This window comes from Saccopteryx leptura, chromosome 3 (genome assembly GCF_036850995.1).
Source record: "Saccopteryx leptura isolate mSacLep1 chromosome 3, mSacLep1_pri_phased_curated, whole genome shotgun sequence".
In the NCBI taxonomy this organism is placed as follows: Eukaryota; Metazoa; Chordata; class Mammalia; order Chiroptera; family Emballonuridae; genus Saccopteryx; species Saccopteryx leptura.
The window spans coordinates 121689837-121717161 of NC_089505.1; the positions used below are offsets into that span (position 1 = coordinate 121689837).

The following is a 27325-nucleotide window of genomic DNA, read 5'->3' on the forward strand; positions in this document are numbered from 1 at the left end:
TGAGTTTTTCAGAAGGGGGTGGGTGGATGAAGGGCCTTTCAGGCAGAAGAACCTTTGGAAGGGCCCAAAGGAGAATGAGAGAAAGCGGCAGCCTGGAGCCAGAGGAGGGGGACAGAAGAAATGAATTTATTTGTATTTTCCACTCATTTAATTTCTGGAGGAAAAAAGAAAGAAAATAAAAAAGGAAGGAAGGAAGGAAGGAAGGAAGGAAGGAAGGAAGAAAGAAAAGAAAAGAAAGAAAGAGAAAGAAAAGAAAGAAAGAAAATAAAACCAAAGTGCTCCATTTTTTAAGCTTGGAAAGTCCTCAGGGTGGAGTCTTTGAACAGGGATGAAAATAAGGGACTCCTGACCACAGTAAAGCACTGGAGCAAATGATCCCCCCCACCCCACCCCCTGCTGTCGGTTGTCCCACTCGTCCTCAGTCCCATCAGAAAGCCATGCTCACAGTCGCATCCAGCAGCTGGTCCCATGTCTGTTGGACTCATCTAAAAATAGGAAGGCCGGGAGTCTATCGCCAAGCAGACAGCAGAAAAGCAGCCCAGGCAGGCCTGGGAGGAGCACAGATATCCCCCCTACGTAGGAAACTTACTCATTACATTCTGAGTAAAGGCGGTTCACAATACACCCTGGAGAAAATATGCAGTTATTGCCCCCAAACATGCCAAAGCCCTACTAATGACTGCACGCCTGCTCTGAAGGCTTAAACTCTTCCAGATGCTGCTTGTTGCCTTTGGGAGAGCTCTTCCTTCTTCCCGTCTGAAGAGTTCAGGACTCGTCTTTGGGATCTAGTCCTTTGGGGGAACATATGGTCAGCTTGGGGTAAGTAATTGACCTTCTGGGCTTCATAGGGGCAGTCTGAGGCTCTCTGCCTTATCTGACTGATGTGGAGACTGGGCCTGTCTGCCTGCAGGGGTGGCACGAGGAGGGTGGCAGGCAGGAAGTCAGTGCTTTAGGTGACTTGTGAGGGAGTGGGCTCTAAACTTGAGTGTTTTCAGTTGCTGCATCTATCAAATGGTAATAAGTCTGTAGGGAAGCAGTAATTCACAAACTCAAAGCTCCAAAACACACTCAGGTATTGGACACATGCTGGAGCTTGGGACTGTCTTCTGGCTGGGTGACTGGGCAGCCTCCTCCACCTCTGTGAAGCTCCAGTCTCTCATCTGTAAATTGGGAATAATTTCTGAAATTAGCACTTTTCTCCACTGATTAAAGAACTCATATATGCTTATCGCTTATTCTTAACAGTTTAATCAACCCATCTTTGAATAGGTGATAAACTCATACAATTCCAAATTCAAACGTTATAAACAGTACAAAGTTAAAGTCTCCCTCTCACTCTTGTTCCATAACCAAACTGTTTTCTTCCACTGAGTCAGCCATTGTTGTTGGTTCCTGGTATATCAAATATGTATAAAATTAAACAAAAAATATATTCATTTTAACACATATGTATACAGCAAAGTGCAAATGTCTCAAGAGCATAACTCAGTGAATAATGTTCATAGTTATAATTCCTATAAAAAATAAGAAAAAAGAAAAATCACCCCAAATCCATCCCCTAGAGATAAAAGCTATTGGTATTTTAGTGATTTTCTTCCTGTTCTTTATATATATATACACATTGACATCATCTGTGTAATTTTGTACCTTGTTTTTTTGTTTGTTTGTTTGTTTTTCGTATTTTCTGAAGCTGGAAACGGGGAGAGACAGTCAGACAGACTCCCGCATGCGCCCGACCGGGATCCACCCGGCACACCCACCAGGGGGCGACGCTCTGCCCACCAGGGGGCGATGCTCTGCCCCTCCGGGGCGTCGCTCTGTTGCGACCAGAGCCACTCTAGCGCCTGGGGCAGAGGTCAAGGAGCCATCCCCAGCGCCCGGGCCATCTTTGCTCCAATGGAGCCTCGCTGCAGGAGGGGAAGAGAGAGACAGAGAGGAAGGAGAGGGGGAGGGGTGGAGAAGCAAATGGGCGCTTCTCCTGTGTGCCCTGGCTGGGAATCGAACCCGGGACTTCTGCACGCCAGGCCGACGCTCTACCACTGAGCCAACTGGCCAGGGCCTGTACCTTGTTTTTTATATTTAAATTTAACATGAATATTTCCTTGTCATTAAAAATTCCTTTAAAAAATTCTTCTTTCAATGTTTTCCTAATGTTTCAAGGAATGGACCCAACCCACTATAGGATATTATGATCCATTTTTCCCCTGTTATGAATGGCACAGTCGGCCCTAGCTAGTTGGCTCAGTGGTAGAGTATCATCAGCCCAGCGTGTAGATGTCCAGGGTTCAATTCCCGGTCAGGGCACACAGGAGAAGCAACCATCTGTTTCTCTACCCCCATCCCCCCTTCTCTCTCTCTCTCTCTTTCTTCCCCTCTTGCAGCCATGATTTGATTGGTTCCAGCACATAACCCTGGGTGCTGAGGATGGCTCCATGGAGCCTCTGCCTTAGGCGCTAAAAATAGCTCAGCTACAAGCATGAACCTAGATGGGCAGAACATAGGCTTCAGACCAGGGTTGCCAGGTGGATCCCAGTCAGGATGCATGCGGGAGTCTGTCTCTCTGTCTCCCCGCCTGTCACTTGGAAAAGAAGAATGAATGAATAAATAAATAAATAAATAAATGGCACAATGGTGAGCATCCTTGAACATGTATCATTGAGCACATCTGGCAAGATGAATTCCTAGTGTGGGAATTATTGAATCAAATATTGTGAACTATAGTCATGCACTGCATAACAATGTTTCAATCAGTGACAGACCACATATATGACAGTGGCCCCATAAGATTATAATGGAACTGTAAGAAATGGAAGAATATGTAGTTGAGGAGGAATATTTTGTCTGATGGGAGCAGTAAAGGCAGTAGATTCCCTCTCACTCACAGCACCTCAATTTTCAGTGCACACATTACAGCCCAACCAGCCAGCCACTGAGCTGTTCCGCACAGAGGAGCCCGTCCCCCCAGTGCTCCGTGTCCAGAGGGCGCCACAGCCCTCCCAGACCTAGCTTCATGGTCTTCAGAGAACATTGCTGTCCACTCTTTGCTGAGGAACTAACATCCTATACAAGGACACAGGTCCACAGGAGCTGCCTTAACAACAACAAAAAAATTATTTTTTACTGAGAGTAGGGGAGATACAGAGACAGACTCCCACATGTGCCCTGACCAGGATCCACCATGCAACCCCCATCTGGAGCCCTGACTGGGAATTGAATACAGCCAATCGACACTGTACCGCTGAGCCAACCAGCCAGGGCCATGCCTTAACAGGTATTAAGTGCCACTGCCACTTTGGTGAGAGCTTTCTGTGGCAGTGTGGAGCCAGCCTGGCCCTGTACTTTGGAAACAGTTTCGGTTGTAATGATGTAAAGCACAGATACATTTTACTTCTTCCATAATGTCAGAGAGAGCCCTCTGTGCCAGAAAGGGTGAATGGAAGCAATAACAAACTCCTAAAGTCAAATATTGAGTCACAGTTCTATACCCTCTTCATGTTCAATACCCTTTTATTTTTTTTTAACAAATACAACAAAGTTCCTTAATCCCACAACTGTTCCAACATGTAATGGCTAAAACCACATTGCCATGCTAGTCCCCCACGTCCCTCTATCCTTGATCTCTCCATCATCCTGATGTCTTATTCCTCCTGGGCCTCAAGCCACCTTTCACTCCCTCCTGACAGTGGCTATCTGGTGGTCTATGTCTTTCCTAGCCAGTTTCTCCTTGATATTTCCAATCAGTCCAGCCCACATCCCTGCTCACGAAGCAGCACTGACAGCTTCGATGTTCCATTTCTGATCCTGTCAAACGTAGGGAGGGGCTTGTGAGGCAGTGTTTATTAAATCTGTAGTACTGTACGGTAAGTAACATCCTTGGCATTCACATTATCACTCCAGTCACTCACCAACTCACCCAGAGTAACTCCCAGTCCTACAAACACCATTCATATTGTGCCCTATATAGGTGTACCATTTTTTATATTTTATACCGTATTTTACTGTACCTTTTCTATGTTTAGATTTATTTAGATACACAGATATCATTGTTTTAAAATTACCTACAGAATTCAGTACAGTAACATGCTATATAGGTTTGTAGTCTAAGAGCAATAGGCTATACCATACAGCCTGGCTGTGTAGTAGGTTGTGCCATGCAGATTTGTGTCAGTGCACTCTGAGATGTTCATGCAATGATGAAATCACCTAATGATGCATTTCTCAGGATGCATCTCTGTCTTTAAGTGACACATGACTACACTGAAACTCAGAATAAAAAAGGCCTAACTCACAGAGCCATTGTATTAGTGATGTTATGTACTGCTCTGGTCTAGACATGGTGCTCCATGAGTGTGAGCTAAGGGGTCTCAGAGAGAGGACAGGTATATACCTGCTGCTCCTCCCTCTGAAGGCCCTGTCCTCTAGGCCCTCCCTCCCTGGAGTCTCTTGATAGCCACAAAGAAGAGTCTTAGACTTGTCTGAGCTTAATTACTTTAATCATTGGAGTCTTGTCAAGTGGTGGCTGGTGAATGTTTAACAGCTGGGTAATGGGGGAGGAGGGTTAGGTTCTGATTTGTAGTGTTTGCCAATTTCTGTGGTGTAAAAACTTCCACCATGGCTGATTTCAAACTATCAACATGTCTCCAAAAGCAGAGTTGGGAGGAGATGCACTTACTCTCACAAGCTGGTCAGAGTTGGCTCCAAACACCCCGGCTCCTGTCTTTCAACCTGCTCAATTCTCCCTCTTCTTAACAGCTCTCCACTAGTCCCTTACCCTGAGACTCATGCTAGGGGACAGAACATACATTGAACATTTTGTGGGAGGTGACTATTCCTAAAGAATGAAAGCATCCTCTCCCAATTCTCTAAGGGAGAAACTGAGGCTAAAGTTGGTCAAGATGATTGCCCAGGTCACCAATCAGATGACCTCTCACAGGTGTTATTCCATGGTCCCTGCTTGGGGAACTTCTCAGATGGAAACCTATGCTTCCCACTGTGGAAATACACTGTCTTGGCTAACCACTCTTCTACTTCCTTGGGGACTCCTGTGCCCGGATCCACACGTGACGAGTTCCAGACCTTGTCCTCAAGAAGGTGAGAGAGAGCCCAGTGAGGTGGTAGACACCTAGGAGAAGTTTTTACAAGGCAGAGAGGTGAGTGCTCTACAGAAGCTGCCCTGTTTCGTAGCCTCCAGTCTGGGCTGCCAGCCTCCTCTCTTCTCTCTTTGCAGCAGACATTGCTGGGGATCCTCTTCCTCCTCTCTAAGGGAACTCATTTTCCCCAGTATCCACTCTCTTCCACAAAGCAACCTGTGAATTGAGAAAGTGACCCACAGCCAGTTCCTGGAGTAAGTAAGTTCTGATTGGTTCTGGTCAAACCTGTAATACTTTCCTCCTTGCCAGCGATTGGGTTAGGAACAAGGAAATGACCCAACTCTGGCCAATGAGAGCTGAGGAGACATTGGGGAAGGCGAGCTTTCCTCTTCTAAGAGATGTAGGCACAGAAAAAGACACCTGTCTTCTGGACACTTGGAACTCAGGTGTTGTAGTTCTGGGTGCTGCCAGTATCTTGTCTCCAGCCTGAAGATGAAGCCAACCCGTGAGGGACAGCACAGACCGGAGAATCACACAAACAAGGAGCTGGAGCCCTGACCTAAGCCTGCCTCTGACCTTCTTGTTAGGGAGAAAATATATATATTTCCCTACATCCTAACTTATTTTGAGTTGAGGTTTTCTGTTACTTGAAGCCAAAAACAGCCTGAATATTAAAACCCTTCTGGTTCATTGTCCACATTGCTGATGCAGTGGTTATTATACAACAGGAATCTTATCACATCACTTCCTCATTCCAGTCCTTCAATGGCTACTTTTAGCAGTAAGAATAAAGGTTTTGTTCAATGTCTTCCCTCTCTGCATAATACCTACACCGTCCTAGACAAATGTCAGCTCCTGAGAGTATGATGCTTGGTTTTCATCACTGGTCCCTGGTGCTAAGCATATATAATCTGCCACAAAGCAGGTACTTAGAAATACTGTGGAATAAATGCAGAGAAAAAGGAGCGGAGGGGTGAAGCCCTACACTCCCCTTTTGGCTTTGCACTGACTTGCTTGGGGACTTCAGGCAAGTCACTACCCTTTCTGGACTTCAATATTCAAAACTGTAAGAAGGCATATAGGACTAAAGCAGTAGTAAAAAATGGGATTAAAAATACCTCTCAGCTCCTCTGTGTGATCCTAGTTGAGTTTTTGGTATCCACTAATGAGTTCAAAATAAAAACGACTGCAAAGTTTTTAAATTAAATGTGGGCACTTACCAGTCACAGTATCATCAACTATTTGAAAGACATTCATACTTGTGTGTGAGAGACACACTGTGCATCTTTTTACTAACAGCCCTGGGTGCCACGTGGTGTCCAGATGCCTGGATTTTGCTAAGGGAACCCATCGTTGGGATTCACTGGCCTAGATCATCTCGGAGTTCTTCAGGCACTGAAGACTGATGTGTCTAACAAGGGCCACAGGAGTTGTACAACTTGCTCAAGATCTCACAGCAAATGAGTGGCAGATTCCAACGCATTGTCTTCCAGCGTGGGTGACCTCAGCTCAGCCTGCCTGGCTGGCAGCACCACTCCCCCCCAGCCTCCCTGGAAATGAGTAGCAGGGAAGCCCAACAGCCCTGAGATTGCTTAGAGTGCAGGCAGAGGTAGACGGCAGAATGCAGTACGCTGACAGCCCAAAATGACATGGAACATGTTTCAGATGCCTGTGTGTGGTTTAAGAGTGGCTGGAATTACACCCTCGGGCTGAGCCAACATTGTCTGAATCTGAGCCTAAGCTGAGTCAGGGCCTTGCTGAGGCAGGGACTGCATGGGACCATCTCGGCCCTGAGCCACAGAGCTGAGTAGAGATCTAGCTAGGGCAGGCGGCAGATTCCCACCTGGAAGTCAGGCAAGGGGACCTTTTGTCTTTCCAGACACGTGTAGGCATTTGTTAGCTCGTTCATTCATTGATTCATTCCTTCATTCATTCAGCAAGCTGGTCAGTTAATCACTCACCAAATGCTCAGAGATATGCAGCTCTACAGTCTGGCACAGGGTCCAAGGATGAACTGGGCACAGAGCGAGGCACCGAGCATATGCTGAAGTCTCCGTGTATGGTTGGGCCAGGGGCGCTCGCCGGCCTTTTGCCTGGAGAAGGAGAAAGGAAGGAAGTGTTTTCTAAAGAATAAAGTGGTTATTTCTGTGGGTGGTTTTCATAGGACAAGGAGAAGTACACCAGGTAGATCAGGAAAGACTGGAGCCCCTGGCAGAGGGGCAGGTGGGAGAAGCAGTGAGTTCCTTCTCTGCATCTGGATGCGAAACCCTCAGGATTTTGTTCACCTGTTTATTTAACAATGTGAAGGCGCAATCTTTCAGAGGGACAGATAGGCTTCTTGTGAAGTGAGTATCTTAGGAGATCAAGGGATTGGTAGGAAAAATAACTGTGACTGTATTTTTATGGAGAGCTAGCAAAGCGCGTTGTGCTCATTTGGATTTGCAAAGGCTCAGAGTGGAAGAGGACTTGGCATTTGGCTGAAAGTAGCTTTAATAGATAGTGTGTGTGTTTCAGGGAAAGCGAGGCACAGGGGGTGGTGAGAAATGAGGCAGGTCAGGTTGTGTGACAACTGCCAGCTGTGTTAATGAGTGGGTCTGACTCCTGAGATAATGAAGTGCCACTGTGGGTGTTTAAGTGTCCGTAACATCCTGGTAGCTGCTGAGTAGAGAAAAAATCAGAGGGGGAGGCCATGAGCCAATGAGAAGGTAGCTGCAGTTGGCAGTGGGAATGGATATTAGGCTAAACAAGGACTGAGACACGGGACAAGAGAAGAGAATGGAGGTGGCTGGAGAGAGAGAAAGGAGTAGAGAGCGGTGGCCAGTTAGATCCTGGACTGGTGACAAAGTTGGTTTTAATCCATTCTCTGAAATGGATGGCTAGGGGTTCTCTCTCTTTTCTGGTCTGGAGTGAATGGAATAAAGGGTCTGGCGCGCCCCCCAGAAACAGAGCCTCAGTTCACACCTTATCACATGCTCAGCTTCCCGTCTTCTCTCTCTAACCTATCTGCTGCCCCACTGATCTCAACAAAGGATGTGAGATCATGTCATTCCCCTGCTGAAGAATTTTCAAAGGCCCCCGGTTGTTTCTAGAGAAAGATCTGAGCTGCATAGGTTGGCAAATAAAGTCAGCTACAGTCTGACCTCATCTACCTTCTTCATTTCGGTTCCTTGACCCTCTCTGTTAGCCACAGTGAATAATAATGGTAAGAACAACAACAAAAATAATAGCCTACTCGTACACAGCATTGTTACATGCCTGGCAGTGTCCTAAGATCGTTAAACACCAAAAGTCTTCCCCTTTCCAGCGTAAGACTGGACCATATTCTCTTTTGCCTTCAGATCTTACATCCCCAGTTCCCTTGTCTTGGTATCCAACTTCCAGCCATCTCATACATATTTATTGACCATCAACTTGTGTCAGGTACTATACTGAGTGAACTGTAGTACCTGAGTCTAGTGCAGGAGACAGACACATGAAGGGCCAATTAGGTTAAGTGTAACTGTGGAGATGTCATAAGAGCACTGAGAAGGAACCTCGAATGCAGCCTGGCATCTGTCCCACCTGGCCAGCTGGAGCTTTACTCCTCCAAGAAACCTTCCTGACTTCACCAGACTAAAGATCCCTCTTCTGTGCCTCTCTGTGAGTTCCTTCTCTGCCCATATTACGTAATGAGCACCCTGTGTGAAGAGTGACTGTGAGGCTGCCTGGCTCAGGTCCCTCATCCCAGAGGGTGCTCCCTCCACAGGAATCAGTCCTGCCGTAAGGCTGGGGTTGCTGCTTCAGGAGCAGCCTGGTTAGGAAAGGCCACACCAGAATGGGGCCCAGCCTGCCCACCCCCCACCAGCCAGGCTGGATCTGTCTACCCCAGGCTTCTGAGGAAGGAGCAGTATCTCAGGCAGCTCTAGTTGTGGGGGTATGAGGGAGGGGTCGTGCAGCAGCCCTCAGGGTCCCTGGATGGCAGGGGGTGAGGAGGGGGTGTCTCTGTAATTTCCTTTGGTTCCTGAGCCCCTTCTGCAGCCTTTGTGCTATGGGATAAGTGGGCTTTACAATGGGAGGGGCACTTTTAGGAATAAATGACTATGGAGCAGTTTCAAACTAGAAGTATTTGAGGAATAGCCCGGAAAGCCTTATGGGGTCTGGCGACAGCTGAGGCTGGCCTCTTGGACCCTTACTGCGTTAACATAGCTCTTTCTCTCCAGAGCTTTGGAGGGGAAATCACAGAGCTCTCCTAGAAGGGCTGCAAATCTCAGGGTAAAGACCTGAACCAACTCTCAGCCTAAGCCCCTCTCTCCCAGTCAGGGTGCTTGGGAAGCCCTGGCCCTCAGGCTCTACTTGTGGCCTGGTAGTGCATCCTGGCTGTGGTGCTTTTGTTCAGGTGGGGCTAGGAGCAGGGAGCCTTGGGGCTAATGCTAACAGCTTTGCACAGGGTGGGAATTTCCACTCCTATCTAGGGAGCCATCTATGCTGTGTGCCCTGACCTGGGCCTTTGGCCTCTAAAGGGCAGTGGGAAGGCCGGCCCCAGGGCCAATCCCTGGCCATTAATCCCTCCTGCCAGTCCGAATATCCACCCAGCATGGTCAGACAAAGGACTGTGCAGCCCAGCCACTGTGTTCCTCCCGCCCCAGGGGCTCCACTCAGACGCTGGGCCGCCTGGAATCCAGGCCCATGAGAAAGAGGCCGCCTTCACTGGCCGTCTTATGCCCGGATGCTCAGCCGCATCCCGTCTGGCCCAGGGCCTGTGAAAAGAGGGCCCAGCCACGCTGAAAACATGGATTAGCCCTTGGGCTACCCCCGACCACTGGCCTGCTCGGCTCTGGGAAGCAGGCCCAATGGAGGGGGCCAGGCAGGCACAGAGAAATGGTAAAGTCTGGGTTCTCACCCCTTTGGCCCAGCTCCCTGCACCTCCCTCTGCCCAGGATTAGTGCAGCCAACCACACATTCAGTATCATTTACTGACATATACTGTGTTCCAGGCTCTGCACATGAACTAGGAAATTGAAAGTACAAGAAAATTGCAGTCTGCCATGGGACATAATAAGAGCCATTCTCTCTACCCCTCTGCTCCCACCACATTAAAGGTGTGAGACAGAGGGTGTGGTAGGGGTCTTCAGCGGGGCTTCAGCCCCAGGGAATATGGGAAAGATGGTAGCTCTCATTCTGAGCCTAAGTCTAACTGCAGCATTATGCTGCACTTGGCTGAAAATATACAGGCTCTGGAATCACTTCTCTGGCTTTGCCTCTCTCCTTTCCCTCCTGGTTTAATTCTGGCTCTCCTATTACCAAGTGACAGTGTGGGCCAGCCCTTTCATACATGACCTCATTTAAATCTCATAACAATGCCGAGGGTTCATTATGGTCCCCATTATGGTTCCTCCACTGGCAGAGGAGGAAACTGAGGCTCAAATGAGCAACTGGCCCCAGGTCACTCAGCTCTAAGAGCAGGATCCCACTGCTGCAGTTGCTTGTCTTGCCTTCTTTGGTGAGCTGTTTGTTGTGACAACACTGCCTTGCGTTCCCTATGGCCTGCGCTCAGGCAGTAGAACGCAAGGTGGAGAGAGTATGAGGTGGGACCTGTCCGTGTATAAACTGGCTGACTCTTCAGTGTCATGGGGTGAGAAATTGTCTTTAGATCTCCAACTGCCATCTCCTTCCTCTCTCCTTCTACAGCCCCCTCTGCCCACCATTCTCATAGTTGTAATTGGGTCCCACTCCCCACCAGACTGAGAGTCTCTTCAGCTGTCTTTCCTGAGTGCTGGCACAGGAGTGCTCAGGGAATGATGTGGGCTAAGCTGAGGCAGGAGAACTGAAGGAGGGATGGATTTAGAATCCATGTGGAATTGACAGGACTTGCTTGGGCGTAGGAGAGGGGAGCCAAAGATGATGTCCATATTTCTGATCTGGGTAGTGAGGGGCAAGGAGTCCATTTGCTGAGATCCAATGCAGGAAGGAAAGCAGGTTGAGGCTGCTGGGAACGCTAGGTTGAGGGTGATGTGCAGCGGAAACTTGGAATATGCTGACCAGGGGGTCAGGACAGTGGCTAGGCAGCTAAAGTTTTGAGGGCTGAAAGAACTCTAGTAAATTATTTCTACAGTCTCAGCTTCAAAATATGGTGTTCTTAGAAGGGTCATGGTGCTGGTGCTCTGAACTCGGGGTTTAATTCCAGCTCTGCCATTAGCTGTGTGAAGTCAGGTAAGTCACTCAGCCTCTCAGAGCCTTAGTTTCCTCATATGCAAAACAGGGATAACAGTGCCTACCGGCACAAGGTGTTCATACTTAAGTGGGTGATGGGATAACATGTTTACCTCATTCAAATGCTCAGTAATGATAGCTATTATCGCTGAGACTGAAGCTCAGAGAGAGGGGCCCTTGAGCCTTCAGTACGGATTTTGGGCCACAGGGGCATTCCACATCAGGGTCAGAACTGGGGAGAAGCACTTAGGTGCCCGAATTTAAAGAGACCCTGACTCTCAAGTATTGACCCTGCACTTGCACTACCCTGAGATTGTGTCCCCTTAAATTTAGACCTTGGGGATGCCACTTATCTGTCCTACCCCAAGCCCTACACTTTGATCACGCCTGTACCCAAGACAAGGCTCCTTTACCCTTTGTTTGTCTCCAAGCCAGGGCTGGCTCTCCCGTTACTTTTAAGAGTTTTCCTGAAATAGGCTCAGGATAGCATCACCTCTGGATAGTGGTGATAGGAGGTACTTTCCAGAGTGAGTTTTTTCTTTTGAATTCTTTTAAATGTATTGAATTTAGAGAGAGAAGAGAGGAAGAGAAAGAGGAAAAAAACCCCACACAAATTTGTTGTTCCACTATTTATGCATTCATTGGTTATTTTATGTGCCCTGAGCAGGGATGAACCTGCAACCTTTGTATATAGGGATGACACTCTAACCAATTGATCTACCTGGCCAGGGCCCCAGAGTGAATTTTTAATAAAATCTGCTAAGATCTCACCCTCCCCACCCCAGCCCCACTGAGATGTGAGTGTGGCATTTGTGTCAGTAAACAGCTCTCTCAGATCTCTGGTCTGTGGAAGCACTTGGGGTCTCTCTGACCAGTAATGGCTCCTTGGAACTTTGGGCTATGCAGGTGTGTGTTCTGTGACCCTCCCAGTGTGCATACTGTGTGTGTGTGTGTGAGCAAGGGAGCCCCTTTTCTAGAACAGAAGGGATATAGAGAAGAGGCAGCCAGAAAGCCAACTCCAAGTTTTTTACTTTTCAGGGCTCCTGATTCAAAGCAGTCAGTCTTCTGCCACTTTTCAAAGGATGCTCACAAGTGTTCTGGATGGGACAGGCTTGTGGGGCAGATAGGAGAGAGATGGTGACTGTGCAGCCACCAAACAACTTGCCGCTAGACAAAGTCAGCTTCCTTACTTCCCACCCTACCGTCTCTATTGCCCAGTTTCTGAGTGTGGTCCAACACTTCCCTGCCCAGCACAGCCTTAGGTCGCTGACGGCTGGCAAGGCAGCCCTGGGTGGCTCTCATTTCTGTCCCAGCTGGGGTTGGATAGACAGGGAGGAGGCTGGGAGAGAAGGATGGAGGGGACCAGACTCAGCTGGGAGAAGCATATTGGGAGGGAGCCCAGAGAGTGCGCTGAATGGGTGGATTTGTGATTGGCATTGACCCAAAAGTAGGAGGTTGAGGGAGATCTGAAAGTAAAGGGAGCTGATGAATTCGGTGGGACTGATGAATCCGCCAGGGGCCAGGCACTGACCCAATGGGGATGGGGCAGAGATGAGGCTGCAAAAGACTGACCGAAAGGGAGGAGGGGCAAAATGTAGGGCAGGGGACTGGAAGCATGGTAAGGGGATAGGGAAATCAAGAAGGGTGGAGGCGCTGGCCAGTGGGAAAGGTCCGAGCCTTCTGCCCTGGTCAGGGGGCGGAGAAGGGGGCTGTGCCCATATAAGGCAGGTCAGCGACCCCTGCCTTCTCCGAGCAGCGCAGCGCGGGCAGGGGGCCGCCGCCTCCCCTCGGCTGGGCGCAGCGACATGGAGCCCCCCGTCGCCTTCTCGGGCTTCCAGGCCCTGCCCTCGGTCGCGCCGTCGGGGCCGCCGCCGCCGTCGCCGCTCGCGGGAGCCGAGCCCGGGCCGGAGCCCGAGGAGGCGGCCGCGGGCCGCGGGGAGCCGGAGCCCGCACCCGGCCCAGGCCGGCGGCGGCGGCGGCCCCTGCAGCGCGGGAAGCCGCCCTACTCGTACATCGCGCTCATCGCCATGGCGCTGGCGCACGCCCCCGGCCGCCGCCTCACGCTGGCCGCCATCTACCGTTTCATCACCGAGCGCTTCGCCTTCTACCGCGACAGCCCGCGCAAGTGGCAGAACAGCATCCGCCACAACCTCACGCTCAACGACTGCTTCGTCAAGGTGCCCCGCGAGCCGGGCAACCCGGGCAAAGGCAACTACTGGACGCTGGACCCGGCGGCCGCCGACATGTTCGACAACGGCAGCTTCCTGCGGCGCCGCAAGCGCTTCAAGCGCGCCGAGCTGCCCGCGCCCGCGCCCAGCGCCGCCGGCCCGCCGCCCTGCCCCTACGCGCCCTGCCAGGCCGTCCCCGCGCTGCTCGCGCCGCCCCCCGCCGCCCCGGGGCCCGCGCCGCCCGCGCGCCTCTTCAGCGTCGACAGCCTGGTGAGCCTGCCGCCGGAGCTGGCGGGGCTGGGCGCGCCCGAGCCGCCCTGCTGCGCCGCGCTCGACGCCGCCTTCCCGCCCTGCGCGGCCGCCGTCCCCCCGCAGCTCTACGCGCCGGCTCCGGACCGCCTGGGGCTGCCGCCGGCGCGCCCTGGCCCCGGCCCGCTCCCCGCCGAGCCGCTGCTGGCCTTGGCGGGGCCGCCAGGCGCGCTCAGCCCGCTTGGCCCGGGGGAGGCCTACCTGAAGCAGCCGGGCTATGCGCCGGGACTGGAGCGCTACCTGTGAGCCCTCCCCCCACGGGCAGGAACCGCCTGGGGGTCCCCTCGCCTCCAGGGCTGGGGCGCTGCCTGCGAGAGCCCCCACCTCTTCTCGTGGCTTGGGCCCACCTCCGAGCTCCCCATCGTCGCCTCTTGGACTGGGCACACCTGTTATCTCTTTCTGTGTCTCCCGTCCATGGGGAGAATCCCACCATCTCTCCACTGGACTGAACCTCCTCCCCCAATATGTGACTCCTCATTTCTTCCCTTTCCACTGTGAGCCCCCATCTCTGCGCTTCCACAGCGCTGTTTTGGGTTCCATGTACCCCACCTTGATCACCACCCAGGAGCCTTCACCCCAGGGTTCCGGTGAATTCCAAGCCTTGAGAAGCCAGGCCTTTGCTCTCAAGCCAACTCCCCAACTGTATCCTTATTTCTTCAACCTTCCCTCGGGGTTTTAAAACACATTAGAGGTCAGACTCCTGGGTTGATGATTCCCTCACTCTCTTCCCTTCCTGTCCCATAAGTTTGATCTCCACCCCCACTTACTTGTCTGTCCTCAGTTTCTTCTCCCCCCTTCCACACAGACACGCCTGGCTGCGCTGTTCCAGGCCCCAACGACAGTTCTTCGAAATTTCTGAGACAAACAGCACCAGGGGCTCCTGATTGAAAGGGGAGTTAGTGAGCTACCCACCATCTGGAAGATTTAGGACTGACTCATTAGGTTATTTTTAAATTAAAAATGGTTTGATTAAAAAGAAAGAAGAAAGCTTTCTCTGGGCTCAGTGTGCTGGCTGTTGACTTGGGGGAGTGGCCCGGGAAGATAGTGGGTGAGCTTTGTTTAGGATCTTTGATTGTCACATAGCATGAGCCCTTTGTGAATCATCAGGCAGAGAGGTTCATGACCTAGGATTAGGATGGGACTAACCATAGCTGTACACACAGTAGGTCTAGTAAACTGCATCACCTGCAGCATCCCAGAGGCTGGTAGAGATGAGATGGATGTGCACATGAGTGTATTTGGCCAGTGGGTATGTCTGCTATGTGTGATTACTCCCAGCTTCCATGCATAAGAAAGCATTAGCCACTCCTCCAAGTACTTACTGAATGTGCCAAGTGCTGTGCTAGGCTTTGGGAATAAATACATCACTAAACAAATAGCCAAGATCCCTGCCACATAGTGCTTAGGAACCAGTGGGGAAGAGACATTCCCATTCACTCCTCAGAGAATTAAGTGCTCTGTAGCCTTGGCCTCAAAGTGCAGTCCATGGACTTTCATCAGCTCCCAGGATGAAACGCATCATCTTGTTAGAAATGCAGACTCTCAGGCTTCACTGAATCATTAGATTCTGCATCTTAACAAAATTTTCCTGTGATTAGTATGCACAGTATTCTGAAGAAAAGGCACTAGGCTAAAGCTGAGTATTCAGTTTAAAAGGCTAAAGCTTCCTATTTAAAGAGTGGTACCAGGCTGCAGAATCACAGTCCACCCCCCACCCCACACACATGCACACTTCTGGAGTTAGGGCCCTGCAACATCAGCTAGCTACGCCTCTTGTCTTACTTCTTTTACTGAATTGGGAGCTGGGGTTGCAGGGACCTGCGCCAATTCAGGATTGTCCGCAGCACCAAGGACAGGGCGACACCGAGTTGACTCAGAGGGTGCTATATGAGGGAGGGAGTTGGCCTTTGACCCTGTCCTGCTCTCTGGTACTGATCCAACTGCTAAGCATCAGACTTCCCCAAGCTCTTCTGGGGAAGAAATTGTCTAATAGGGTTGAAACTGGTTGGGGGGAAAGCTGAGGAGGGGATCAGTGTGTCTTGAACTCCAGGTGAGCATGATTTGCATGTTGGACATGCCTGATGCACCTCTCTTAAATACAAGCTTTTAAAGCTCTAGGGTGGTGATGCAGGGTAAGTGTGGAAAGTGGGCAGCTCATGGAGGAGGATGGTGCAGGAAATCTGAGAAGGCAGGAAAGGCCGTCTTTGGAGGTAGGGCAGTAGGTCTGCACAGTCTGGTATGAAACACCCTGGTTAGACTTCCTCCCCGGCTGTTAATCTGTTAATCCCTTTGAGCAAGAGTCAGATTGCATTTGCCTGATGCATAGCAGCTCTTCACTTAATATTTGTTGAATGACTGGCTGACTGATTGAATCCCTAGTGTCTATTGTGCCTGACTGACTGAATAATGACTGGGTTGACAGTACTTTGGCACATTCTTATATATTCTCACTTGCAATCCTCACAGTGACCTGCAAAAGAGGTGGAGGTGGAGGCTATTTCCCCATTTGTCCAATGAGAAAATTGCCCCTCCTGGGGCCCAGCAGGTAGCAAAGATTCAACCTGGTTCTCTAAGGAGTACAGCTCCACAAAGATCAAAATGCAAATATTTTTCTGCTCCAAATGGTATCACAGCCTCTCCTCCTGCCTCAAAACACCTTTTGATAAATTCTTTCCAAATTCAAGAACTTTCCAGGGAAGGAGAGGACCCTTCTCAATCTGCTAAAGCCAGGAAGTGCTTCTTGAGCTCTGAATTTCATTCTTGCCACTAACATGCATGCGGGTCTCTGTTCCTGGGATCCTGGAACAATGAGAACAAGGTGGGAAGTGTCTCAATGGAAATACTAAAAGGGTCATGGCTGAACTAGAAAGTCAAAAAGATTTCAATTTAAATACCTCTTTATTCATTCATTCAACAGTATGGAGGGCTCACTGTGTGCCAAGCCCTGTGCCAGACTCTGAGGCCCATACAGACACAAATATGAGACTGCCAATGCCGTCAGAGTTCATTATCTGGGAACCTATGTGTCATAGAATGCCCTAAGAATTCTGACTCTTGGGTAGATGTTGAGGACACAAAACAAAGCTTTACTCCAACTCCGTCTTTACAAAGCAGTAAGCACTTTTTATCTAGAAGCAAGATTTCAGTATGGAGGTATTCTTTTCTCCTACCTCTCTTTTTTTTTTTGGGGGGGGAAGAAAATACTCTGAATGGAAACTTCAGAATCATTAAGCAAATACTTATCCCTTCATTCTTATAGAAACCTGGAAGTCATCTTTAATCTGAAGACACATTTTTTTAACACCTAATTATTGTTTTTATTGAATTGAAACAAGCATAAAATCTAACAGGTCAAATAGCAATGACAGGGTTTAAATGGTGCCATGTCCCATTCTCAGGGCCCTGCTTTGTTTCCTAGAAGCATCTACTTTCAATTCATATCTGTCTCTTTTGGAATATACTTTCATATTTCCATGCTTATACTCCTCTCTCAAAATAGTAATGATTAACCTCCTATATTATGATAGATTACCATTTATTTACCTTTAAAATCTCCATCTCTTTCCCACATTACCAACTCTTGGTTAAATTAGTTTTTAGCATTTGCATACTATTTCTATATGAAAATATGTTCTCTGGTAGCTACTAATGTACCATGACTACAATTTGGGGGGGAGAGGAGTGCAACTTTTAATATTTCCTGGAGTTTAATGCCTTAGTTTTTTCTTTTGCTTACCCTTCTTTGTATCCATGGCTAAATCTACCCTAATTTTCACGAGGTTGGACTTATCAGGAAATCTATCGTTGCTCTCGGTTGTTGTGTTTTCCTTTCCTGGGGGCACCTCTCCCCTCGCCCTCTGTCCTCCTGCGCCAGTCTGGGCTGATTATTCTCCATGTCTGCTGAACAGATGTGGACCTGTTTCCCTTCACTGTTTTCCTTGGAATTCCCTCCATCTCTATCCTGTGTTGGATTCTCTGCTTCCTGGATTCTATATCTTCCGTTTCTTGGTTTATTTCCTCGTTTTAGTCAAGGTCAGTTTGGGGGGATATTTTGCACATCTGAAATTAAGATGATTATTTTAGCAGGAGAAGCTAAGTGTGCACTTTGACAATGAAACGGTTCAGTTAAAGCTGTGTTTTTGTAGCCTTTTATTCTTTGGGTGGGGTGGGGGCCAAGGAAGAGGGAATGAGAGTTTGTTTCTCAGGTTCAGTATGCACTGACTCCTAGGAAGGCGGGAAGGTGACTTGTGTTATGGAAACGAGGGGTTCATGTTTTTGGTTAGAGGGTAAAGGCAGAATTCTGAGTTCCTTATAGGAGTAAGTGAGGTGAGGGGTCTGCTTCCTGATTTAGGGGGACTTGGAGCACAGGAAGAATGACTTTGGGCCCGGAATGGTGCTGAGCTGGTTAGAGGGCCTGATGGGAAGAGGCCAACATCACCCTGGCACATGAAAAATTACATAGGAAAGTGACAGCCTTGGCAGGGACACTGGACGCATAACAACAGAGAGGCTCCATTAGGGGATTTGGGGAACTGTGGGCTTCACCTGGGAAGGCAGAAGTAAAAATAAGCAATGTGGAGAACTCACCGCTATAGTGACTGGGTCATTTTTTTTTTTTTTTACAGAGACAGAGAGAGAGAGTCAGAGGAGAGGGATAGACAGGGACAGACAGACAGGAATGGAGAGATGAGAAGCATCAATCATTAGTGTTTTTTTTTTTGTTGCACATTGCGACACCTTAGTTGTTCATTGATTGCTTTCTCGTATGTGCCTTGACCGCAGGCCTTCAGCAGACCAAGTAACCCCTTGCTCGAGCCAGCAACCTTGGGTCCAAGCTGGTGAGCTTTTGCTCAAACCAGATGAGCTCATGCTGGCGACCTTGGGGTCTCGAACCTGGGTCCTCAGCATCCCGGTCCGTTCTATCCACTGCGCCACCGCCTGGTCAGGTGTGACTGGGTCATTTTTAAGCCCACGTGAAGTAACTCTTTGGGAGATCCTAGACCTATGAGGTGGGGGCGGGGGGGGGGTGACTTTTCAAGATACAGAAGGCTAAAATAATCACCTTTTTAAAGGAAAAAAAAATCTGTGGACCTCCAGTATTGTCTTTAATTTTTTTTAAATTATAATGTCATGTAGTATGGCTAGCTATAAATTCTTAGGCTTGTATCTCTTATGCAACTATAAAACAAAATTTTTAATAAATTAAATTCAAACAGCTATAAAATAAAAATTCAAATTCACAATGTTAATAAGATGTGAAATATTGTTTTACTGAAACCACGTCACTTGCACCTTGAATGTGACCCAGACTGCGCCTTTTCAGGCTTTTGGGTTTGGTATGCCTTGAGCCATGTGATGAGTAAAGTCACCCACCTTTTTTTTTCTTTTGAATGTACTGCCAATATTCCTTCAGATAGCAAGCCATGCCACCAACTGGCCCAAAAATAGCAGTTACTTATAAAGTTCACATTGTTTTTTTTTTTGCCTTATCTCAAGATTAAAATAGCATTACTTGATAACAAATGCAAGTGGAGACTTTAAATATTTTTTTTCTCTGATATTTATGATATCAGGTGGTCATCTAAGTGATCCAGAATGTGCTTATGTGAATGTGTTTTAAGATTATTATTGCAGTGAACACACAACATTAAAAAGTGGTCATAAATTCCTACATGTATAAGAATATGTTCTTGGGCCACATTTTGAACGAAGCACTTGGAAATTTTAAAACATTTTAACTCTTACGTTAGAGGAAAGTTGAAATTATAAATTATAGACTATTTATAAATTAATAAAGGTGAAAACAGTACATATTAAAATCCATAGAATGTGCTCAGAGGGAATTTTATAGTTCTAAATACTCCTGTAGAGAGAAACTTGGGTAGGGTGGGGAAGCCAATTAAAAGGCTACTGCAGTGTGACCAGAAGTGGCACAGTGGATAAAGTGTCCTCCCAGAACACGGAGGTCGCAAGTTCTAAACCCCGAGGTTGCTGGCTTGAGCAGGGGATCGTCTATATGATCCCCAAACTCTCCACCATGAGCCCAAAGGTCGCTGGCTTGAGCAAGGAGATACTGGCTCGGCCCCAGTCAAGGCATATCTGAGAAGCAATCAATGCACAACTAAAGTGAAAGCAACTATGAGTTGATGCTTCTCCCCCAACTCTCTTACTGTCTCTCTCTCTTACTCTCAAAAAACATTTATATGTATATAGCTATATATATATTTAATTTATAAAAATATATATATGAAAGACGACTGCAGTATCCAAACAGGAAGGGATGGTGGCTTGGTAGAGGTAGCAGTGGCGATACACAAAAGTACATGTCCAGTGTCCAAAGGTAAGGAAACAGTCAGCCATTGGCTAAAACTCTCCTAATTCCATGGACATTGCAAACTTTTCCACTTAATCATAGCCTCATGTCACTGACCCTGAAAGCTTGGGAGTGGTTATTTGGCTGGTAGATACCCTGGCCTGGCTTGACTGATTTAAGGAGTAACTAATCTCAAAAGACCTATTATTACAGAGCAAACAGAAAACACTGTCTAGAGACCACAGGGGCTCATAAAGGCTATGTGACTTACCCAGGTTAAGCTTCAAAATGATGATTCAGAACTTTATCCATGTCTGCCTGACTCCAGTCATTCTTCTCTAAGAAAGAGGACAAGGGAGATAGAAACTTGGTGGAGAGCTCCAGGCACCAATTTCCTTAGTTCATTCCAATACATATTCCCCACCTCTCACACCCACAGTCTGGGGCAGGAAAGGCACCTTTCCAAGCCAAGTGACAGGTTTTGGTTTCCTTTATCTTTCTGATTTCCTTTCCTCCCTCTTCCAGGCTTCCTTTCTCCTTTCCCTTTCCTGGTACTGTTGTCCTCTTTCTTCTCCCTTCACCAATTTTGTGGAGACAAAAGCGCCACCTGCTGGCCACCTTGTGTGCACCTGATCAAATGATCAGGAAATCAGTGGAATGAAGCCAGAATCCATTTTGATGGTATGTGGGGTTGAGGGCGACTTCTGGTGACTGAAAGGCACTTGCTCCAGTGGGAAACCCAAATGTTTGGTGTGTGAGAGAAAAACTGGCTGTAGTTACCACTTCCTCTGGGAAATCCTCCCAGATCTTTGATCCTCCTCCCAGCTGCCACCCCATTCTTCTTGGAAGCCCTTGGTAGCCTTCCCCTGTAAAGGGGCTGCAAATGGGAGTGGGGTGGGTGATTCTAGGTGCAAAGATCTGCTCTGTAAGAGGGAAATAGAGGAGAGCATACTGGGCTGAGGTCATTAAACCAGAGGTCTAGTCCCTAGTCAAGCACTTAGGCAAGGGCTTCCCTTTCTCTGCCCTTCACAGGAATTCACAACTTTCTCTCCCTCTGAGGACTCAGAGATGAATCAAATACTGCCTCTGATCAGAGGAGTCAAATATTGGTGGATGACAATATAGTGTGCAGAGTGCTGACAAGATGAGGCAGCTATAGGTTACCTTAGTCATTCACCAAATGGGGCCTCTACTGCAGGCTCCTCTGGAACAGAATATGCCCTGTCCTCTCTGCCTGGGTGGAATGGCCTTTGTAACTGCTATCCTGCCCTACCCAGCTGGGGGTCTCCCAGGACAGAGCTTGTGTCTTCTCTGCCCACTGTTTCCCTCACTGGGCAGCCTGGCTAGGGCTTGGCCTGCCAGGCTTTGGCCTGAGCTACCCCTTGTCTAGAGGCTGGACTTGAGGTTTGGGAGGTGGAGTAGAATAGTCTGTGCAGGTAGTTCAGGGTGGAACGGCACCTCAGTGATCTCAGGAACCCAGGACTCTTCTCTCTTGTAACTTTGTTGTTTGTGAAATTCAACTCAAACTAATTTAAGCAAAAAGGGGAATATCTTTGAATGTCTGCAAAGTCTAAGGGTTTTAGTTTTAGGCAAAGCTGGGAGACTCAACACTCTTATCATTATGCTCTGTCTCTCTCTTTAGGCTGTTTTCCTCTGCATGACAGGGAGGATGGCCGCTGACAGTTAAGCCTATGTGCGTATCTTCTAATTCCAAATGAGAAGCACCCCTCCAAGATCCATATGTCCCAAAGCCCCAGAGTCCATATCTCCTAGAGTCCCAGAGTCCATATATCAAATCTTGTAGAAGCAGTGATTGGCTCAGCTTAGGTCACTTACTGATGCCTGGACCAATCACTGGGCCTGGGACTTGCAGTGCTATGTTGGATCCAACTGAGTTGCCTGTCTTCTCTTGGAGGGAAGTGTGAGAGGGATAGAAATTGAATAGTACCATCAGGACCACATAGAATATGGGAGAGGAGGTCTTAACCAACAAGAAGTGGGACACCCAAAAATCGTAAACATGTTCAGCTCACCATGCTAAGGCGATTGAGTTTTACATTATAAGCAATGAGGAGCCTCTGGAAGATTTTGGCAGGGTTTGGCTGGTATGATTGGTCACAAACATTTTATTTTTAAAATTTTGCTATTCATTTATTTTAAATTATATAATAATTGAAATACAGTATTATATTAGTTTTTAGTGTACAACATAGTGATTCAACATTTATATACCTTACAGAGTGATCACAATAAGTCTAGTAACCATCTGTCACCATTATAGTTACTACAGATGTTATCAACTCTGTTCCCTATGCTGCACTGTACAATACATCCCCATGACTTAGTTTATAACTAGAAGTTTGTTGCAATAATTTCAAAGAAGGAAACTGAGGCAGAGAGCACAAAAGAGAAATCCAATGACTGTTGGGGTCAGGGACCATGAAGAATTTCTCTGTGATAGGGAAATATGATATGTTTTCCTCCCCTCAGGGATGGGATCTGGAGGGGGGAGAAACAATGTCTGTCCTCAGAACACTTATTTCTACTGAACACTTATATAAGACACCAGGAAGAGATGTCACTCCATTCATTCTTCATTCATTCATTCATTCATTCATTCATGTGTCCATATAACTAACATTAATTACCTACTATGTGCTAGGTTTTGTGGCTGGCAGAAAGTAGAGGGATTAATAACAATGATAATGATGAGAAATAGTTATTGAGTTCTCTCAAAGTATCAAGCACTGGGCTAAGTGCTTTATATGCATTATTTCATTTAATCCTCACAACAATTCAATGTGGTAGGTACTACTTTTATCCCCATTTGTGGAGGAAGACAGATGAGGATAAAAACAATATAATGTTTGTTTTTCAAGAAGCTTTCAATGGACAAAGGGTGTTTGGAAAACAAATCATGACAACAGAGGGAGTTAAGTCTTTGGGAGCACAGAGGCAGGGGTCCCTCACAGCCTGGCCAATGTGAGGTGTTGTTGAGGGGAAGCTCCTTATAAAGCTTGACATTTGAAATGGATGAAGGATTAGGAATGAGCCAGGCAGGAGTGAGCCTGAGTGAAAAGGTGAGAAAGAGCAAATCAGTTATGAGAGGAGTGTAAGGGTTAGAGGAGAAGCTGGACATGGAGGCAGTGGCCAGGCTGCCTGGTAGCCCATGCAGACCGGCACCAACAGCATCTCTGAGAAGGCCTCAAATTGCATGGCCAGTATCATTGGGGCCTTATGCAAATTATACGCAAACCAACCTCCCAGCTTCTCTCTTAACTTTATAATTTCAAGCTCTGGAAGGACTTGTACTGCTGACTAAAGGCTCAGCAGCACCCTCTGGGTGTGTATTAGCCACAGAAGTTTCTCAGCCCCTCCCTCCCTTCCTAGGGCAGAGATGAGGATGATATTTGCCTGAATTGAGACTGTTCCCACCCTCCAGCCGACCTGCCTATTGAGACATTTAGCCCACTCCTGAAATTTGGAGCCCTTCAAAGTAGCTTAATCTGAAGCTGGGGTTGGGGGAAGGAAGAGTCTGACCTCCCAACGAAGCTTTGTCCTCCTTTCTTCCTTAATGCCCCATCCTGAAGCACTGACTCATCCCACCAAGTGCCCTCCTGCACTTCCCCTCTTTCATGTCAAAAGTTTTCCAGCCAGTCCTTTCCCCTTAAAATGAGCTCCCCCCCCCCACACTCACACACACATCACCTGTTCCCCATCCAGGTGACTAGAGAGAGCTTTGGTCTGGGGAAAAGGACTAGTGATCTAGTTTTACCTCTGCTACCAATTTGCTCTATGACTTTGGACAAGTTAGCCCACTCTCTAGGTCTCAGTTTCCCCATATGGGAAGCAGACCTTGAAAAGCTACAGTCCAATTTTGGAATAAATGACTTTAGTCTTACTTTACTGGGCAAGGAGGAGCGGGAAGAAAAACAGCACACCCAGCATGCAATGAAAAGGGTGAGTGGTGTGGATGGATTTAAGGTCTCTCTGTAGAAAGGCGAGGCTGGAAGCAGGTGGGTGTGCTGTGTTGGGTGCTAGCGCTGGAGTAGAGGGTTCAGCTTTTAGGTTCCGTGGAGCTCAAAGCAGAAAAAGAGGAAGATACATTGGGCTTTTGCAAGAGGCGAGAATTCAGCAGGGTTTTGGAGCATAGGTACAGATTGGGGAAGGAGGCAAGCATGCTCAAGGAGGTGTCCGGAGGTTCTCAGTCTCGGGATGAATTTGTCAAAGGGGTGGGGTGGGGAAGGAAGCTCTGGCTCCAGACCTCCTCGTCCAATTCCGGACTGTGTGGATGTTCGGTTCCTCCAGAGGGCGCTGTTCCCCAGGAATCCGTAACCAGCGTCTTCGAATCAAGGCCAGGACTCCCGCCGATCCCTAGCCCTCTTTGAGTGGGACTTCCGCGGCTTGGCATCCCCTCCAGAGGCCTCGGGCACCCGTCCAGGCGAACCTAACCTTACGGCTTCCACCTCTGCTTAGGGATCGGAAAGGCTAAACGCGTGCTCGTGTGGTTGCCTAAGTGGCCAAGTTCAGACGGCTCAGTACCCTACTCCCTCCTGCCTGCTGCCCAATGCAGGGCCCCGGAGGGGCGTCGGGCTCCGAGGTTGACTGCCCCAGCAGGCCGCGCGTAATCGGAAGGAGGCCAGTCCACCTGGCTGTCTGCCCCCTCCGTCTGCCGTCCTCTCAGACACCTGCTCAAGCGCGCACCCTCACACGGCCTCTTCCCTGCCAGGTTCTCGCTGCGGGCTCGGAGGGGGTTGCAGTCCCCTAACCGGGTCGCGCGGCTTCAGGCCCCGGAGAAAGGGCAAGGCCTCCAGGGCAGGACCCGGCACAGCTCCGCGTTCCGAAAGGGAAGACTCGGGACAGGCGCCGGGTGCTCAGCGAAGTATTCGGGCACGCAGTCACTGTTACTGGAGGGGCACACCGACAATACACGCGTGGACAAAAAATTGGACCCTCTGACCCAGAAATTCAGGACGCACTTAGACATCAGGGACACTAGACCCGAGGCTCACGCTCCGACAGATCTGGACGCGTCCCCTCACCCCCATCGGGTCTTCCGGGCGTGTGGAGCCTGCCCTCCCGCGGTCGCTGCGAAGCTGGCCGCCAGGTCGGGCGGTTCGGGAGCCGCGCTGTTTTCACCATTTCCTGATCTCGCAACTCTCGTCCCACGAACAGGCCCCGCAGCTCGCCCTAGTCTCACCCGCCGCCCAGGTCTCCAGTCCTAGGGCACTCCAGCGAGCCCCACCGTCACGTAGTCCGGGGTAGACAGGGCTGGGAAGGGACTGCGGCCAGGCGTAATGGAAGGAAAACATTTCTTCCTAGAAGTGGAGGGTACAGAGGTGTGGGGGGTGCCGGAGAAGCCCTGGACTCGTGAGCCGGTGCCTGGGGTGGACAGCTGGGCTTCGGCCGTGAAGGCGCACACTCTGGAGGCCCTTTCAGTGCTGGTGCTTGGAGAAGGGTCCTTAGCCGGACTCTCCCTGAACTCTGATCCAGCGTCCTGCTCCTGTGCGTAGGGAGCCCCGCCGTCTAAGGTTCGCCCAGCCGGTCACAGATCTGGAGTCTCCTGTCTCCCAGCCCAGCCAAGGGCGCCGATTGCTCTGGAGCAGGGGAAGATCTGGGATCAGGGGATGTAATGGCTGCACCAAAACACTGTCCAGAGCTTCAGCCCCGTGGAGGGGCGGGAATAGGGGGGCGGCTGCGTGAGTCTTGCTATTTTCCCCGAGGCTGGCCAGGTATGTAAATAAAAAGAGAGAAGTGTATAGGCGTTGTATTTCCTATCCCAGCTAATGCCCCGCTTTGCAGCGGGCCATAGGAAGGGACGGATCTCTGTGTTGGCGGAACTCGAATCCGGGGAAGGCCGTGGCCGATCGGTCCACGCAGCCACCCGCCTCTAGGTAGCTCAGCTCAGCTCTTCGCCAGTTTCGCGATGGACTTAATTATATTTTCATAATCATCTGAGATTCTCCTGAGCTCGAATAGCATGTCTACGTGGACCACCAGAAGGGAAAGGAGGAGCCACACAGGAGAGAGCGATCCGCCCACTGATAGCAACACATCTCAACAAACACGCAACACCTTCTCCATGTTATCCAAACATTTTGGAATGGAAAACTTTCGAAAGGGTGCCCCCGAAACTCTTCCTCCCAATTGTTTCTGGGCTGCTCAAGGGAGGTGGCCAAATAGTGAAGCAGAGGAAGAAAGAGCCTGGGCATGACTTCTTGTAACCAAATCCCGCAGATCCTGTTGCCTCCTGCTTCTTGAAGGCTGCAGGCAGAGGTGCTGGAGCCCAGACCCTGGAAAAGTGCCCAGTGTTTCCCAGAGGGGAGTGACAGACTAACACGGGGTCACAGAGGAAAGAAAGGCTAGAGTCACAGGAGAAGGGTAGAAACTAAAGGAATCCTGAGTTCCAGGTCACCCTTTTTCCAGCAACCAAGTGCACTTACTCCTGGCATTTCTCAAAACAAATGGGCCCAGAACCTTGGGATGGATGAGAAGCTCCCAGAAACACCTCTCTTCAAGCATGAGTGGATCCGGGTCAGAGGCTAAGCAGTCATTTGGATAAACAGATCAGGACTGGACTAGGTGTCCAGACACTTGGGTCTAACCTAGCTAGGAGTAAGGGGAGCTTCAGAATCTGGCAAGTCACATGATCTCCTGGGCCTCGATTTCCACTGCTGAAAAAGTGTGTGTGTGGGAAGGGGGTCCAGATGATTCCTTAAAATCACGCATAACTTCCACTTTGCAGAACAAGGTCGGGGAGCCTGCATCCCCTTTCCCTAACCTGAGTCTCAACAGCAGGGTGAGGAGCAGAGCCAGGCAGAGGCAGGGGCCAGCAGCTGCAGCTGCTCTGTAGAGCTCTGCCTATAGCATTAGAACCAGGATATCTGGGCAGCAAATGCCTCAGCAAGTCTTTCCTGAGTTTGGGCAGAGGCCTGGAGCTTATGGAACCAGGAGAGCTCTGGCAAGGAAAGAAATGAAGACATTTAGGTGAGATGGAGCAGGATGGCACCAGTCTTGTTTTTCAATTAGACACTAGCAGAGCTGAGCTGCGTTGGAGTTGTTGGGTGGTAGATAATGAAACTGTCTGTGAGGTGAGAGAGATCTAGCAAGCTGGGTGTATGTGTAGAGTTGCCAGATAAAGTTAATTTGCTAAATCTAGCACCCTAGGTATGTGAGTTTATCTGGACTCATAGAAGAAACTTTTCTCCAGAGCGCCCCCCCCCCATAGGTTTATCACCTAGGAAAATCCAAATCCA

At 49.1% G+C, this 27325-nt stretch overlaps 1 protein-coding gene and 1 long non-coding RNA gene across 2 annotated transcripts; one reads left to right on the forward strand and one right to left on the reverse strand.

The window, feature by feature from the left end:
• Nucleotides 1-404: 404 nt before the first annotated feature.
• LOC136397658 (uncharacterized) lies at nt 405-20399 on the reverse strand. Its single transcript, XR_010749890.1, has 3 exons — nt 20341-20399; nt 7052-7183; nt 405-1160 (listed from the first exon to the last, which is right to left on the reverse strand). It is a non-coding gene; the product is annotated as an uncharacterized lncRNA (long non-coding RNA).
• On the forward strand, nt 13076-14678 carry FOXE3 (forkhead box E3). Its single transcript, XM_066372164.1, has one exon. The coding sequence runs from the start codon at nt 13085-13087 to the stop codon at nt 14000-14002; it is 918 nt and encodes a 305-aa protein (XP_066228261.1). The 5' UTR covers nt 13076-13084; the 3' UTR covers nt 14003-14678.
• Nucleotides 20400-27325: the final 6926 nt, after the last annotated feature.

Excerpts from the sequence above, each read along its gene's own strand:
- FOXE3 (XM_066372164.1), top strand. The coding sequence starts at position 13,085 with ATGGAGCCCCCCGTCGCCTTCTCGGGCTTCCAGGCCCTGCCCTCGGTC.